A 14,850-nucleotide genomic window follows, 5' to 3' on the forward strand; every position below is an offset into this window, starting at 1 on the left:
TGTGTATAAATATATTTAGGCTCGCTGGTCTCGTCATGAAACTGCAATGAAAAAGCACCAGGGGAGGCAGCTATCACATCTGCCTCACTGAGGGTGACGTGTCTAACACGCCCCCCTCAGTGAGGCCACGCCCCTCAGTGTGTGAACCTGGCTCTGACATGAGCCAGTGCCCCCCAGCCATCGCCTTCACCGCACGTCACTGCTCCCCAGTGGTGCACTTTAGCGGTAGGGGGCACACATGGACACATTTAATTACCCACTGTTGTCTGCGTGCGTATTGTCGATAGCCATGGTCAATCCACTGCTGGATGAAATCATCCCCAAGCCGTCGACATCCGCGATACAACAATCATCGATCCGTCTCCCGGGCGGCTGTCCACAGTAGTCTACGTGCTCATCTCTCTCTATGTACACATGCATCTCCTTCGCACCGTACGTAGCCACGCGTGTTAATCGGAGGTGTTACTGAGACGTAATTCCAAGCATAAACCTCTGTCCGGCTTTTTTGCAGTCTTTGTTTTCCATGTGTTCATATAAGTTACAATATATATTGCATTACTAAACATTGTAGAAATTAACCAATCGCATCTGTTGACGTTTAACATTCGCATGAAATGTCATAAATTGTAAATCTAAAAGCTTCGAATCCTGGCAGGAGATTCAATCCGTCGGGCGCAGCTGTAGCGAGGCACGGCGCACGGTAAAGGCGCAGCCCTGCAATGCCGGCTCACACCACCGCTAGCGGAAAGAGACCCTCAGATCGTGGACTCTCGAGGGCCCGTGTAACTTGGCCTACTCGTCCACGCCGGTAGGGAGCGCCCGCACTTGACCCCACCACGCGAGACTGCGATCGGCTGCGGTGGACTGCCGGGGAGGACGCCGACGAGGGCTGGTTGGTGACCCTGCCCATTGTGTCACTCACAGCCCCATTGTGTCACTCACAGCCCCATTGTGTCACTCAGCCCCGGGAGGTCGAATCTTCCCGGCGACCTCTGGGAACGACCTCGGTGTCATTGCGATTTGACTTGCGCCTCCACTGGGCCGTCTGTGCCACTCTTGTCCAGAGGGAGCGTGCGTCCATCACAGGCTCCAGGACACGCATCTTCGTCGTCACGGTGAAACAGACGAAGTTCGCTCGGTTCCGAGTTGTTCACCCGTCGGTGGCGTTTATTCACACGGCCACAGACCACGCCATTTAATTGATAACTATATACCTTCTATGAGTTGTATAATTTCAGTACTGTCTTGACGTATATTGATCTTTCAGCCCTGCAGCTTCGTGAATGGGTAGACTAACGTCGCTAGCCAGACATCACCTACGTTTCGGCACACACAACAATAATAATACTGTATAACCACTGAGAGGCGTTGTGGAGAATGTTAATACACGAGAAAGAATGCCTTTAGACTTTAATCAGTTACGTTCAAGCAAACACTTGGCCAATTGGGTATATTGGGTATCATCAGCGGAGTGGGGCTTCCAGCAGCCGCCTGCAGGAGGCGCTGTAGCACAGGTGAGAGACGGTGCCCGACGGGCATGGAGCATCTGGGGGGCTCCCCACTCTCCACAACTTCGCGTGCCGCGTCCTCGAGACCGTCACACGATTCGGAAAGTAAGACGCACCCTTGGCCTGGCGTCAATGAACTTAAACAAATCTGGTCCAGCACACGCAACAGTGGATTATAAGACGCAACCACAACTATTGCTTTGCAATGCAGGCACAGAAAGTGCGTCTTATAATCCGGAAAGCGAGTAACTGGTGGTAGTGGTGTGGAGGCTCCCAATTGGAATGGCGAAAGAGCGAATCGGTGGCCTGCCGGGGACCCACGCACTCCCTCCGCGTGCTGCGCGAAGTTCCCTGGACTGTTTCTTTGGGTCTTTCGGTAAAGCCACGTGGAATGAAAAAATAATCCAAATAATAACAATATCACGACGTTCCGATCGCAACACAAGCAATCGCCTTCTGTTGTTCCTTTGAGCCGGATCGGATGAGCCGCGCTGTGGTCGCTAGCGATGAGCGGCTGTCAAGCGGCAGGTCGCTACTTGCACGGCCCTTTCTTGCCGCCGATCGTCACGATGTTGGTGTAGATGTTTTTGCCGTCTTCGCGAGAATCTGAAATGGAGAGAAGTAGGTAGGTTGAACTTCGATCGCGCCGTACGTCACCAACCGTGCTGATCGGCGGTGCGAGAAGATCGTGAGCAGTGCTCCCAGCACAGATGACGATGGCAGCAGTTCATGCGCTAGTTCTCCAGGGCAGACTTAATATCTGCCAGAAAAAAAAAAATCTTGCTAAAAACTCATTTGCATTCGTTTTTGCAAATCGGTGTCTGATTGGAAATGAAGACGCATGCAAAACTGTGCAACTCTTTATCCATTATCTGCCTGTCCTCGAGATGGCCTCTGTGCCGAATTGCAACAGTGGGGGACTCACACTGATATATAACGATGACCTTGCTGTCGTAGAATCTTTTGTTTAAATCGGCTGGTGTGCTGCAGCTCGCCACGAGAAAAAATAAATATTCACTGACAGCCAACGTTGAGCTGTACGGTGCTTAAATGTGCTCCAAAACCCTCAAGCCTGCCGCATCCAATAACAGATTCAACAAGCAGGATTGTGAACCTACATCAATATATTAAAATAATATATTTTTTTATTTTATTATTTCCTTTCTACGTGACTTTACCGAAAGAACCAAGAAGATGCCTTTGGATTGTTCAACGTGTGTGTTGAGCGGCTTTGAAATGGCACGTGGCGACCACATTGGCACCACCATCTGCTACGCTGTTGCCCAATGGCAGCACAATGGGGCGTTGGGGCAGCGCCCCACCTATTATTTCAAATATATATTTCTAGATTTGAAGCTTTCGTGACTGCAAGGAATCATATTCTTAGGTTTTGCCGGTAAAGTCACGTAGGTAAAACATCAAAATTAATTAAAATAAAAAAATCACGACGTTTCGGAGGCAACACAAGTCTCCGTCATCAGGTGGGACCATCACAGCCGGATTAGCTGCATCAAGTGAGGCAATGATTCAAGATGTAATCCCTTAAAAGCAAGTTGAGGGGGGGAGGAGAGGGGGGGGGAGCTCATCAGAATGTGGTAGCCAATGAATGGAACGTATCGGGAGGGAGGGGGGCGGGGCTCAAAGACGGCACGGAGTGCCACGTACAACGCATCGGGAGGGGGAGGGGGGCGGGGCCAAAAGGATGGACGACGGCTTGGACGCGGTTTCTGCTGCACACGCCAACGCATTGGACAGAGAGGGGGAGGGGAGGCCTGATACACATGATAGAAAAAGAACGAAAATGCCCATGTTTATACCAATGAAGAGAGTACTGTTAAACACTGGGGATGTTAACACTCGGTAAAGTAAAGTAAAATAGTGCCTGTCAGATAAGATGGTCCAAAAAAGTGTAATTAAGTCTTTTTTGCGTGGTTGATAACATCTTTCCAATGATTACTAAGTTTGTACCCATCATCACGGTTGAAATTATGTCTGTGTTTGTATATTTGTATGGCTTCGTGTACAAACCTTTGATGGTAGCCGGGAGGTTTGCAGAGAACCTTGGTCTCGGAAAACACAATTTCATGAGAGCCCACCGAGTTGTAGCAATGATCGGCAACGGCCGAAAAATCAGTTCTGCCGGGATTACATCTTGAATCATTGCCTCACTTGATGCAGCTAATCCGGCTGTGACGGTCCCACCTGATGACGGAGACTTGTGTTGCCTCCGAAACGTCGTGATTTTTTATTTTATTTTTATTAATTTAGATGTTTTACCTACGTGACTTTACCGAAAAAACCTAAGAATATGATTCAAATATATACTTCTATAATTTAATATAAGAAAAATAAAAGTTAATAAAAGTTCGTTTATAATAAGTGGCTAGTTTGAGTTCTCATTTTTGGAGGGCATCTACGAGGAAATGCGAGATGTTGATGTAACATTATGAAAAACAATTCTTACGGGAGAAAATGAAATTGATTTTTATGACCTGCTGACAGAACCGAGTACAAAAGAATCGACATTTGGGAGCCCGGTTTGTCCGCTCCAATGAGATGTATATTCTGCAATCTTATTGGCCGAATCAATTTACTCCCACTTAGTGCTGCCACCCCTTGAAGAAAATGAAGCAGAGAGGGCCCAAATAATTCTGCCCCTGGCCAATGACAAGGCTATCTTCACGGGGACAGCCACCCCAGCGCCTCGTCATCATGGCGCCGACATTGTCCCACCGCATACTTGGGCCCACAGCAGCTCCTGTTGAGCCATTCCACCTCACCTTCTTGTGCTCTGCTGGCCGTTTCCTGGGCAATAATGAACTCCGTCGTCTCCGACGGCAGGCCAACGTCGGTGTAACTGTCGTCACTGTCCCGAGATGCTTCTGCAAAAAACAAAATTCATTACACTACCGGCAGAAGTTCCTCCGCACTGCGAATGCTCCTGCTGAAACTTGGGTGGTGCGTGTCGGTGTGGCGTCTGTACCTGACTGAGAGGGCTCCTCCACATAGACATCTTCGTAGTCGTTGTCATCATCATCGCTGCCCGAGGCGTCTGCTATAAAAAAAACCCGTGTCATCGTTTATTTAAAGTTTATTAAAATCTTTCTCCTGAAATATTCAGCATGCCCACATTCACGAGCTGATGACGACGTGCAGGTTTAAATTGATGGCAATAACACGACTCTTACAGGCTGAAATATGAAAATCGCTCTGCAATATTTATAAAACAATGACACAGGACGACGCTCAAGGAATGACGAAGACCGCGCAGAAGTTTCAGAATGCTAATTCGCGTCGGCGAAACGGCCGTACCTCTCCCCATGTCTTCCCCTGCCGTGGTCGGGATTTGCAGGCTGCACGACCGCTCAGCAATATTCGGCGTCGGCAATTCCATGGGAGACGATTGGCCATCCTGGTTTGGGGAAGAAGAAAAAACTACATTTATGGATGGCTCATTTGGGGGCACAATTGTGTGGTTGTTTTTTTGACACTCATGCATGTTTAATCCTAACTGCCAGATGCGAGCGGTGAGCACTTGCTCTGTTTCAGCTGCACGCTCGTGCATGTACACACGTGTCGTGGTGATGTTGTACTCACGTGTGGCTAGTCTACTCAAGTTGACCCGAGTCCGACTGTAGATCACGAAGGAGTTGAGGATTTAAAAAAATTATCATCGCGTCATCAGATGCCTCATGACGCCACTGTTGGCGGACGAAGCACGAACGTGACGACATCGCATCACTCGCTGCGATCTCATGGAATTGACGTCATTGCTGTGACATTTTCAGATAACACAACACCTTATATCAAGAGCTGATTTTCAGATGTGCAGATTTTTTTCGGATTCGTATCAAAATGGGGGAGGGGGGGGGGTCATTCGAATTCCCGGCGTAGTCACCTTTCCTGACGTCGCTGGCCCTCTCTTCATCGAAACGGCGTTGTCTCTGGTGAACCTCATGGGCACCGCCGGGCAGCCCTTGCTCGCAGAATTGATTCCCCTGAGGTTGCTCAGGAAATACGACGGCACCTTTTCCAGGATCATCTGCGGCGGGGGCACGGGCCACGTGCTGCCCTTCTCCAACACTTGCACCTTCATGTGCACCCTGTTGATGGGGATCTCGAAGCAGCCGGCGGCGATCTCCCCGCTCACGATCAAGCAGGGGTCCTCGAAGCGCCCCTCCACCGTGATGGAGGAGGATGCGAGCGGATCGTCGGGCAGGAGCGGGTCGCCCGCCACCACCTTGACGTTGACGGGGATGGGGCCCCGCTCCACCACCTGCGCCAGCGATAATCGCCGTTGCTCCTTCACCACCTCCACGAAGCTGCCCTGCACGTAGAGGGGCAGGTGGACGACGGCGGCAGCGGCGGCGGCGTGGGGGGCGCCCGAGGGGGCGCTGCGCAGGCACCGCAGGGTCTCCAGCTCCTCGTAACGGTCGTTGCTTTTGATGCGGAGCAACTCCCGGCCCCGGACGATCAGCCGGTCCCCTTGCGCCAGCGAACCGAGCTCCTCGTGGTCGGCCTGGTAGTCCATCGTAGCCCGCACCTCCAGATCCTCGTCGCCTTTGGCCCACGCGACGTCGATGTCGAACGTCGAGCAGAAGACCCGGGGACGCTTGGTCACCAGGCCGCGGTAGAACAGCGGCACGAGGAAGTTCTGCGGCGGCAGGGCGAGGCGCTCGCGCGTCACCAGCACCTTGCACACCTCCTTGGCCCGGTGGACCGTGAACTGAGCGCCGACCTCGAACTTGACCTTCGGGCAGGACGAGTAGCACCGCTGCGCCTCCAGCACAAGCACGGACAGCGGGAAGCGGTCGGCCGGGTATTTGAAGATCTCCACCAGCGTGACTGGCGTGACGAATGTCTTCTGCCTGTACTCTTCGGTGACATCTCTGACCTCGACGTCCAGGTTGGATGGAATGATGACCTCTCCCATGGCATCTGATGAACAGGGTGCACAGAATAGAGGAGCGGTGCTTCGTTAGAACAGAGGGTGTGGAGCGAAACGTCGGACATCATACCAAACGACATCCGGTACAAACCGAGAACGCATCGGAGAGAGACGCAGCGTGATCGTGGCTGTTTCTTGATGCACCCCTGCCGTTTCCACCAGGGTTCATTAGGTTGTTCATTGTCAATCATCCTAGAGCTCGCCGCTATTCAACAAGTCCCATTCCCAGATGAGACCTGGCCTGAATGAGCGTAGCTTAGCAGCAGTAGGCAAAGAGATTAATCATTCTGATAACGCTGCTCGGATAATATGAAACCTTGGCCGGGGCGTTATCATCGTGCGTCTCAAAATAAGCAGCACAAACACCGCGTGGTTTACAGGTCTTTTAATTATCCTAATAAGATTGTTTCCCCGAGTTCAGCCCTGTTAGGGACATCAGATGGTTTATTTCTCAGTGGCTTTCACCTAAAAAACTTCACTCACTGACAATTACATTCTCTACTTGCGTGGCGATACAAAAGGAAAAGGTGCAGCACTGCAATTTCTAGCTCACGCCACTGTCGATGGAAGGGCCTCCACGATAGGGAAGATACTCTGGAGGGTATTTTGTCCTTCTCCTTCGTGCTGATCAGACGTCTTAGAAGAGGTAGGAGTTCCCACTCTGTACCCCACCACACGCGGCCTGCTGATCAATGAACTGTGATTTAAGCCACGTGTACTGCTGTGTGTAAGAAACCTGCACCGTTGCTTCAGTAACAAATCAAACCAGCGACCAGTGAACTGCAAGTCGACCGCGGCAGCACTCCTTGTCAAAGTGTTTGGTCTACGATTGTTCCATCGTCCCCAGTCTCACCCCAACGGCGCTGTTCACCCCAATTGCCGCGAAGCGACCGCGGCAGTGTTTGACGGCAGCTCGAGACCGAGACGGCGGAGAGCGGCGAACTGACCGTTGACAAAGCCCACGATGGAGCTTCTGGCCGTGAGCTTGAGCACGCCCTGGAAGCCGCTGGGCAGGTGCTGCACTCCCTGCGTGGACGTGAGCGGCCGCACCATCCGCGTGCCGTCCTGCAGCAGCCGCCAGTGCACCACCTCGAGCAGCGTGTAGTGGCCGTTGTCCCGCGCCTCGTAGAAGTCGCCCTTGAAACGCAGCGGCAGCAGCAGCGTCGCCCCCGCGCCGCCGCCGCGGCCCTTGCGCTCGCAGCGCCAGCGGACGCACGGGGGGTCGGCGTCGTCGTGGTCGTCGCGGTGCCCCCCCTCGCCCTGCCGCTCCTCCAGCGCCAGCGGCACTAGCCGCTCCCCGGCCTTGATGGTGACGTCGCCGGCGCGGATCTCCACGGAGGCGTGGAACGCCAGGTGCCAGCCGCCGCGCCGGGCCAGCTTGTAGCACTCGGCGATGTCCTCGAAGGTGGCGTACTTGCGCTGGCTCGGCTGGATCTGGAAGAGGCCTGCGACGGCCGCCGCGTCACATCAAAGCAAAAGCACGCGGGCACAGTGACTGGAGTTGTTGCATTTTCTCCCCTCACGCCCAACCGCGTCCCACTCCCAGCCGTGGTGTGTGATTTACAGCGATGTAGGTTTGACCGAGATTGTGTACGAGTTCGCTAAGCAGTTGGGCGACGTAGGGCGTGGTGGATCTTTGCCCTTTATTTTGCTTGCCGGGTACAGATCCAAAGCCCCAAAATGTGAAGCAGCCAGCAACAAACTGCACTTTGAAAGCGTCAAATGATTATCGTATTGAACAGAGAATTTAGCAAGGCTGCAAGGCCTGTTTTGCACGGCTTGCATGGAGAACTTTAAACGTGATAATTGGTTCTTTACCCTTCTATCTGGCAACAAAACTGACACCTTTTTTTACAAGGAGTCATGTTTGCATAGACCGCAATACCTGCAGTCATAATACAAACAAAAGAACATAACTCTGATAATGTGCACTGTCCTTAAAGTTGATTGATCCACACCCGAGACAGCTTTCCTTAGAGCCTAGTCTCATATGGGTTGGACCAGATGACGCCAAAAGGCGCACAACTCAAAGACAATGCACCATCAGAGTATGAGAGCTCGGGGCAAGCATCTACACTATGGGAACCTCATTTGCCAGTAAAAATATGATAATTGGTTCTTTACCCTTCTATCTGGCAACAAAACATGACTCCTTGTAAAAAAAGGTGTCAGTTTTGTTGCCATATAGAAGGGTAAAGAACCAATTATCATATTTTTACTGGCAAATGAGGTTCCCATAACTTTAAACGTGTTTTAACAGAAGTTGAAATCCATACCTGTGTAATCGATTGGGATTTCCATGATGATGCCGCGAGGGATGATGCACTCTTTGCCGTCGTTGGCCACCACTTTCGCCAGAATCTTATCGAGTTTGATCTTGGTGATCCTTATCACGTCGCCGTTGGACAGAGTGATTTCGCTGCCTCCCATGTCGTAGATGGATCCTTGGAACGGAGCACGCGGGGGAGGGGCGAGGGGTATCAGCGGCGTTTCTATCTTGCCCTGCCAGGGCTCCCACACCCCTTCTCCACTGGCACATCCGAGCCGAGCCAGCCCGAAGGCTTCACGGCCGAGCCGGAACAAAACCGTGATACGATGGCCTCGCGAAGCACCTGCTCCTGGCTCTCAGCGCCATGCAGGCGCAGGGCTCACGACGCGTTGGTCGTGAGAGCCGCGTCTCGACACCGTGACGCAACATGGCGTCACCCCGCCTGTGACGTCAGTGGCACGGCTTCTGCGGTGGAAAAACAACCCTGGAGCACGGTTCGGTTGTGCAGTGGAAAAGAGGTACAAGAGCGTGGCTCTGAGCGCGACCGCGTCCGCAGTTCGACGTTTAATAATGCAGCACTCGGATCTACCGCTGCCAAAAGTTTGCTGCGATTTTTGCTATTTGTAGTGTGAACAGCATAGTCCATACGAACTTAAGCTGGAGCTCGCAACATTCTCCGAATTGTTTGTTGTTACTCTGCAGCATATTAAACCTAATTATTTAAAGAATGATAAAAATGTATTTCATATTGATGCAGTCAAGTGGCTTGCTAAATACATCGTGTGCGTTTCCTCTGCATTTCGTGACTCCTCGTCCCCTCCCCCCTCGTACGGCGTGTTCCCATCAGAATGCGAGATCGCTTTCAAATGTAAAGTACGATATCAATATAGAATGCAATGGTTATACACCGTGCTACAAACCTGGTGCCCGAACCCGGTGAGTTCAGTTCCCGGCCACGGCTAACATCAGTGGCGAGTAACACCTGAGCCAGTGAGGGTCACCTTCGCCGACCCGCACCGACGAGTTTGTTTCCGCCGTGCTCCCACACCCCCCGTGAGAGACGCTACTTAGGGAGGCCATCGTTCAGCAGTAGGTTCTCAAACGGCTTTAAGAATTTACATTTTTCTGAATAGTTTGTCAAAGTCTGGCTTTCGTGATCTCATTTAATTTGTTATGGATTTTTACGGAAGGTTGTTTGAAGGGATCTGAATTTACCGAACGCGAAAACCCGCTCGGGCCTCACGTTACGATGGCTGCGTGAAAATGAATCTCCGCGAGTTCCAGCTCCGCAGGTTTCCTCTATGAACGCGCGGCCGCCGCCGTGAATCCCTCTCGCCCGTCGACGTAGCGCGCCGCTCTGTTACCTCAAATAAACATTCCCCAAATCCGATTGAAAACGTGCGAGTCTGTGAATTGCGCAGCGTGCTCTGGGCATTAATTTTACATCAAGACGACATCGGACTCGTCGCAGCATCGACGAGGCGTTCGTTTGCCGCATTGGAGCGATTGATTGCAACAGAGATGAATTTCCAAGGGAGCCCAACATTTTTCTAAAACTATTTCGGCGATGCTCTCGTGAGCCGCAAAGTAAATTGCTAAACCTGAATTGGAAAAGTTGTTACCTACTCCACTTTGATTTGTTTACGTGTGAGAAAAACATCACATTCCATGAGTCTACAACGCTGTCCCCTAGAGCGCTCGTGAAACGCCATCACCACGAGCGTGGAGCGGTCCCACCAGCCTCGAGGTGATGCCGCAGTGCTCATAGCCAGGGGTGGTGGCGCACGGATCCAGCGAGATTGTGAAGCTTCTGAAGCCGCGGGGTGGCGAGATGTCCCACCACGGATGGCAGTACAACAAGTGGGCACATACAGCCGTCTGTGCGGACCTCTGAGTGTTTTGTCCTTGTATGCGCCGTAGGTTTGGTGGCCAAATACGAGGCAAGTTGGCGAAACACCCCAACCCGGATGACAGGGAAAGGTGCAGCGCTACAATTGCTCGCTCACACCATTGCTGGCGGGAGGGCCTCCACGAGGGGAAGCTCTAAAGAGCCCCTCTAGAGTGTATTTGGCCTACTCTTCCACGCTGGTCTAATGTCTTGGAAGAGATTGGCGTACCCATACTATACCCCACCACCTGTGGCCTGCCGATCGGCTGTGGTGACCCCATTAATATTGCTGTTGGGGAAGGGGGTCAGGGGAATGTTGCCCATTTTTTCTCCGCTGCACCGGTAGATGGAACCCGTGACGTCTGGATTGCAAGTCTACGTGCTGACCGTGACACCACAACAGCGTCCCTGCCACGACAGCACAATCCGTGACACTCGGTGAGTCTTTTCTGGGTAAATAATTAGCATGAGTTAATGAATGTAAGATGACGACAGGTGATGGCGTTCCGTGACGGTACCTCCGATGTACACGCCCGACGTGACTTCGGCGAAGCGCGGCAGGGCGTCCCACGGCACCGTGTGCGCGTAGGCGAGCAGCGGCATGGGCCGCGAGGGCGCCGAGCCTGTCATGCTGCCGCAGAGCGGTCCCGGCCGCGAGTCGTCGGGTCGCTGGGTCGTGGGTCGCTGTGTCAGCACGCTCCTGTGTGTCAGCACGCAGGTTACACGCCTCGAGTGAGGGACACGCTTAAAATGCTCGCTTCCGGCAGTAACCCACAAGGAAATACCCAACGCGCACTGTTGCCCGCCGTGTGTTTGGCCAATTGCACGATCTTTACCGACACCCCAAATGGTCACAATAAATTTCCCGAAAAGTGCAAATTTTGTAACTTTTTTTGCCTCCTGTTTTAGGCCGAAAGTTCCGCGCCAGGCCGATACTTAGCCCGGCGGAGATGGTGATCGAGAGGTTGCGTGTGATGGGGCAAAGTGTGGCCATCGTGGAAGAGTAGGCCAAATACCCACTCGAGGGGAGCTCAAGAGATCCCCTCGAGTGGAAGCCCTCCCGCCATCAGTATCACAAGCATGACATTCTAGGGCTTTATCATTGGCGAATGTTAAAGAGGAATATTAAAAAAAAATACATTTTTGTCTTGTCTTTTCCTCCCGCTGTTACCCTAAGAATCCATTGAGATACGCTTACAGAGAGAGAATGGCATCAGTTCATGTTAGCAGAGAAATTACAGAGTTGCTCGTAAAATATCTTCAAATGGCCTATTTCCATACGACAGCCACTCTACTTACTCATACACCCTGCTACAGAGAGAAATACCAATTGCATGACCGTCAGATCGATATTTTTTAATTCTCAGAACTCGCTACACTTGAGAACCTGGTGTAATCACGGGCGCCTGTTGGATTTCAACCCACGACTTCGGCAGTGCGGGCCCAGCGCTCTGACCTCTTGAGCGCCTCTTGAATATTTCAGAATCTAATATCTCTAATGTTGGAAACACAATGGCAGGGGCTTTTGAGAAATATGAAAAACTAAGTCTTGACATTTCAAAATTGTACCTTTGTGAAAATGTTGCTAAAATTGGCTGAGTATCAAGGCTCTGCCCAAGCAGGGGAAACGAATGTACCGCACGATGTGTGCTTCGAGCGACACAACACTAGTCTAGTCATTAATGTAGTCATTAAGTTTTAGAAACTTCTAGTTTGGCAATGGGCACGTAAACACTATATCACCTTCATCGAGTAGACAATCGTCATTGTTTACGATCTTCTCCAGGTGGATAATCGTCGGCCACGTAGTTCGACTAAATCATTAAATTTACTCTGCGCTTAGGCTCTTTACTCGCAGTATAATCCATCTCTTGAGCAGCCAATATAATTTACAAACAATTCTAATCACTTCCATGCTGCCGCGGTACAGCAGTAGTCAGTGCACCGGATTTGCAATTCAGAGGTCGCCGCTCCGATTCCATCTCCTGGCGCGACACTTCGGTGCCAGGGATTCAATGCCCCCCGCCCCCACCACCTCTGTCCACCTGGCGCCATTGCATCATGAATGGGTCCAGCACAGTCAGTGGGCAGGTCGCGTGCGGTGGGGTCAAGCGTGGGAGCTCCCAACTCTCTCAAGTTATCCAGTCAGCATGGAGGAAGAGTCAAAGCTCAAATTCCCCGTGTGGGGGGGGGGGGCTCTCTCCCTACTTGGCAGTGGTGGCTGCGCGCGCCTCTAGCCCGGCACTGTGGAGGCAGCATCGAGGGTAGGTCCCTCACCGTAGGCGTCGAGGTGCCACATACCCTGGCTCGCCAGGAGAAGGCGGTACAGCAAGTGGACTAATCACCATCGGTTTCCATCTGTACGAGGATAGAGCGTTGCCCCCCCCCCCCCCCCCCCCCAGTGTGCGTGAGTTTTGTCTGCGTCCTCCGGTTTCGTCCCACTCGCATAATAAACATTCATCATTAATTGGCTGAAAACGCCTTAACATGAAAACCGAATGCTCGACCGCCCTGAAAACGAGTCAGGCGACTCAGCGTGGCTCTCCTGGATAGACAAGTGACACGTTTAGTGGACGCGCCTTTCTCAGGGCTGCACCTTTAGCTTTGCACAGAATCTCTTTACAATGAGCACAGCTGCAGGTGTTGAATCGATAAACGTTCTCACGTGTACACAAATCAAACCCAAATGGAAAGAAAACCTGGTCTCGTTCCCGCAACGGTGTTGTGGGAAGGTGTGGGGAGATGCAATCTGGGGCTGCCTTCGTGGTGCCCGCAGGAAGCACGCGGCCTTTTTCTGCGCCAGCCACGTGGCGCGATGCACACTCTGACGCACAGCGGAGCCCAAGCTATTGCGGTTTCCGCAACAGCTCCGTGTGGTCAATCGTGGTGCCTATGCGTGCCAGGTGCACGGATGTCGAACTTACCTCGTTACGATCGTCACGTAACAACGCGGGCCGATTTAAGGGCTCGCGGAGGTCCCAGACGACGAGCACCTCAAAGGGAAGATGTCTCGCCTGCGCCTGTAACCCGGTGTGCTGCTCCAGTATACGGCACGCGTGTCTCATTGTGATTCTTACGAGCCACGCTGGCCTGGCCAAGAGTGAACGCGTGCTTCATCGTCTCTCGCCACGCAAGGGTCCGTAATGGACGAAGTGTGCAGAACCAAACAGACGTCCGATGCAGCTCCCACGTCGACTCACCACGGAGGTGGTCGCACCTTCGCTGAGGGCTTTAGCCACGTGGCGTGCGCAGCCTGGCCCCAATCTCCAGCTTCGTGACCACCGCCACCGCCACAGCTTGTGGGCGGTGAGTGCTCCGTGCGAGGTTCCGTTGATTCGTATCTTCGTGGCTTCATGGTCGTCGCCTTAGTTTGGCAGGCTGCTGTCGATTGCCTCTTCAGCTTTGGCCATTTCAGTTGCCAATGTTTAAAGAGGCACCACTTTCACGGTATTTGGTTGATCGGTTTGAAGATGAGCCCCAATCAGCGTCGAGGTGGCCTTATGGTTCGCGGGTCAGACACGTTGAACCAGCACCGGTTAAGGATCTTGGATTTGACTCTCAGGCTGGTCACCGATGACGCCACCAAAAAAATCCCATCGCATTAAATTTGGTTTTGCGCTTAACTTGTTTAAATTCCAACTCTGACAGTTAAAATATCGGGTTCAAGGTCACGCGACGCGGGTGCTTTAGTGCAGCCCTCTAATATGCAAGGACCAGACGCCATTTGGAGGGACCTCGGAGGTAGCTCTGGGATATCGACTTCCGTGGGCCATTCTTTAACACGCCGCAGCACAATTGGAATAAAACTGGTAGAAAAAATAGAAAATGTGTACAATTAAATGGAGAACAAATGAGCGTCAGTTTTATTTAAAACGAGCTGCGTTACCGCGCCGTGCGTCTGTGTGCCGGCCAGCGGGAGCCATCAGCAGAGGCCGCACGAGAGAAAACGGCGCTCCGAACTAAAGCTGAACAATGCGAGCTGCTCGTTGTCGAGGTTAAGAGCGTGGGGAGGTCCCCCTTCTCGCCCCTTCTCCCACCGCGGCTTCCGTGCCTCCCTCCCTCCCCCACTACGTTAGCGACCGGCCGCCACTTCGCACGGGTGCAGCGCCGTCCCCCCGGCCCTGCTCGCGCCGTGCAAGCGAGCAGGCCGTGGTCAGTCCACCACTGCGGGGCGCCATGGCCACAGCGAACGAGCGCCCCGTGGTTAGTCCACCACCGCAGGGCGCCTTGGCTACAG

General features: G+C 52.6%; 1 protein-coding gene across 2 annotated transcripts; it reads right to left on the reverse strand.

The window, feature by feature from the left end:
• Positions 1 to 1,139: 1,139 nt before the first annotated feature.
• Positions 1,140 to 12,966, reverse strand: THEMIS (thymocyte selection associated). Of its 2 annotated transcripts, none has more exons than XM_078614688.1 (9): positions 12,891 to 12,966; positions 11,132 to 11,313; positions 8,733 to 8,900; positions 7,404 to 7,901; positions 5,407 to 6,446; positions 4,821 to 4,920; positions 4,492 to 4,560; positions 4,289 to 4,390; positions 1,140 to 2,114 (listed from the first exon to the last, which is right to left on the reverse strand). In XM_078614688.1, the coding sequence occupies exons 1-9, from the start codon at positions 12,959 to 12,961 to the stop codon at positions 2,041 to 2,043; spliced, it is 2,304 nt and encodes a 767-aa protein (XP_078470814.1). In that variant the 5' UTR covers positions 12,962 to 12,966; the 3' UTR covers positions 1,140 to 2,040. The 2 variants fall into 2 exon arrangements, with proteins under 2 accessions (XP_078470814.1, XP_078470803.1); XM_078614677.1 differs by having other exon boundaries at positions 4,492 to 4,563.
• Positions 12,967 to 14,850: the final 1,884 nt, after the last annotated feature.

Source organism: Lampetra planeri, chromosome 2 (genome assembly GCF_965212315.1).
Source record: "Lampetra planeri chromosome 2, kcLamPlan1.2.h2, whole genome shotgun sequence".
NCBI classification, from domain to species: domain Eukaryota; kingdom Metazoa; phylum Chordata; class Hyperoartia; order Petromyzontiformes; family Petromyzontidae; genus Lampetra; species Lampetra planeri.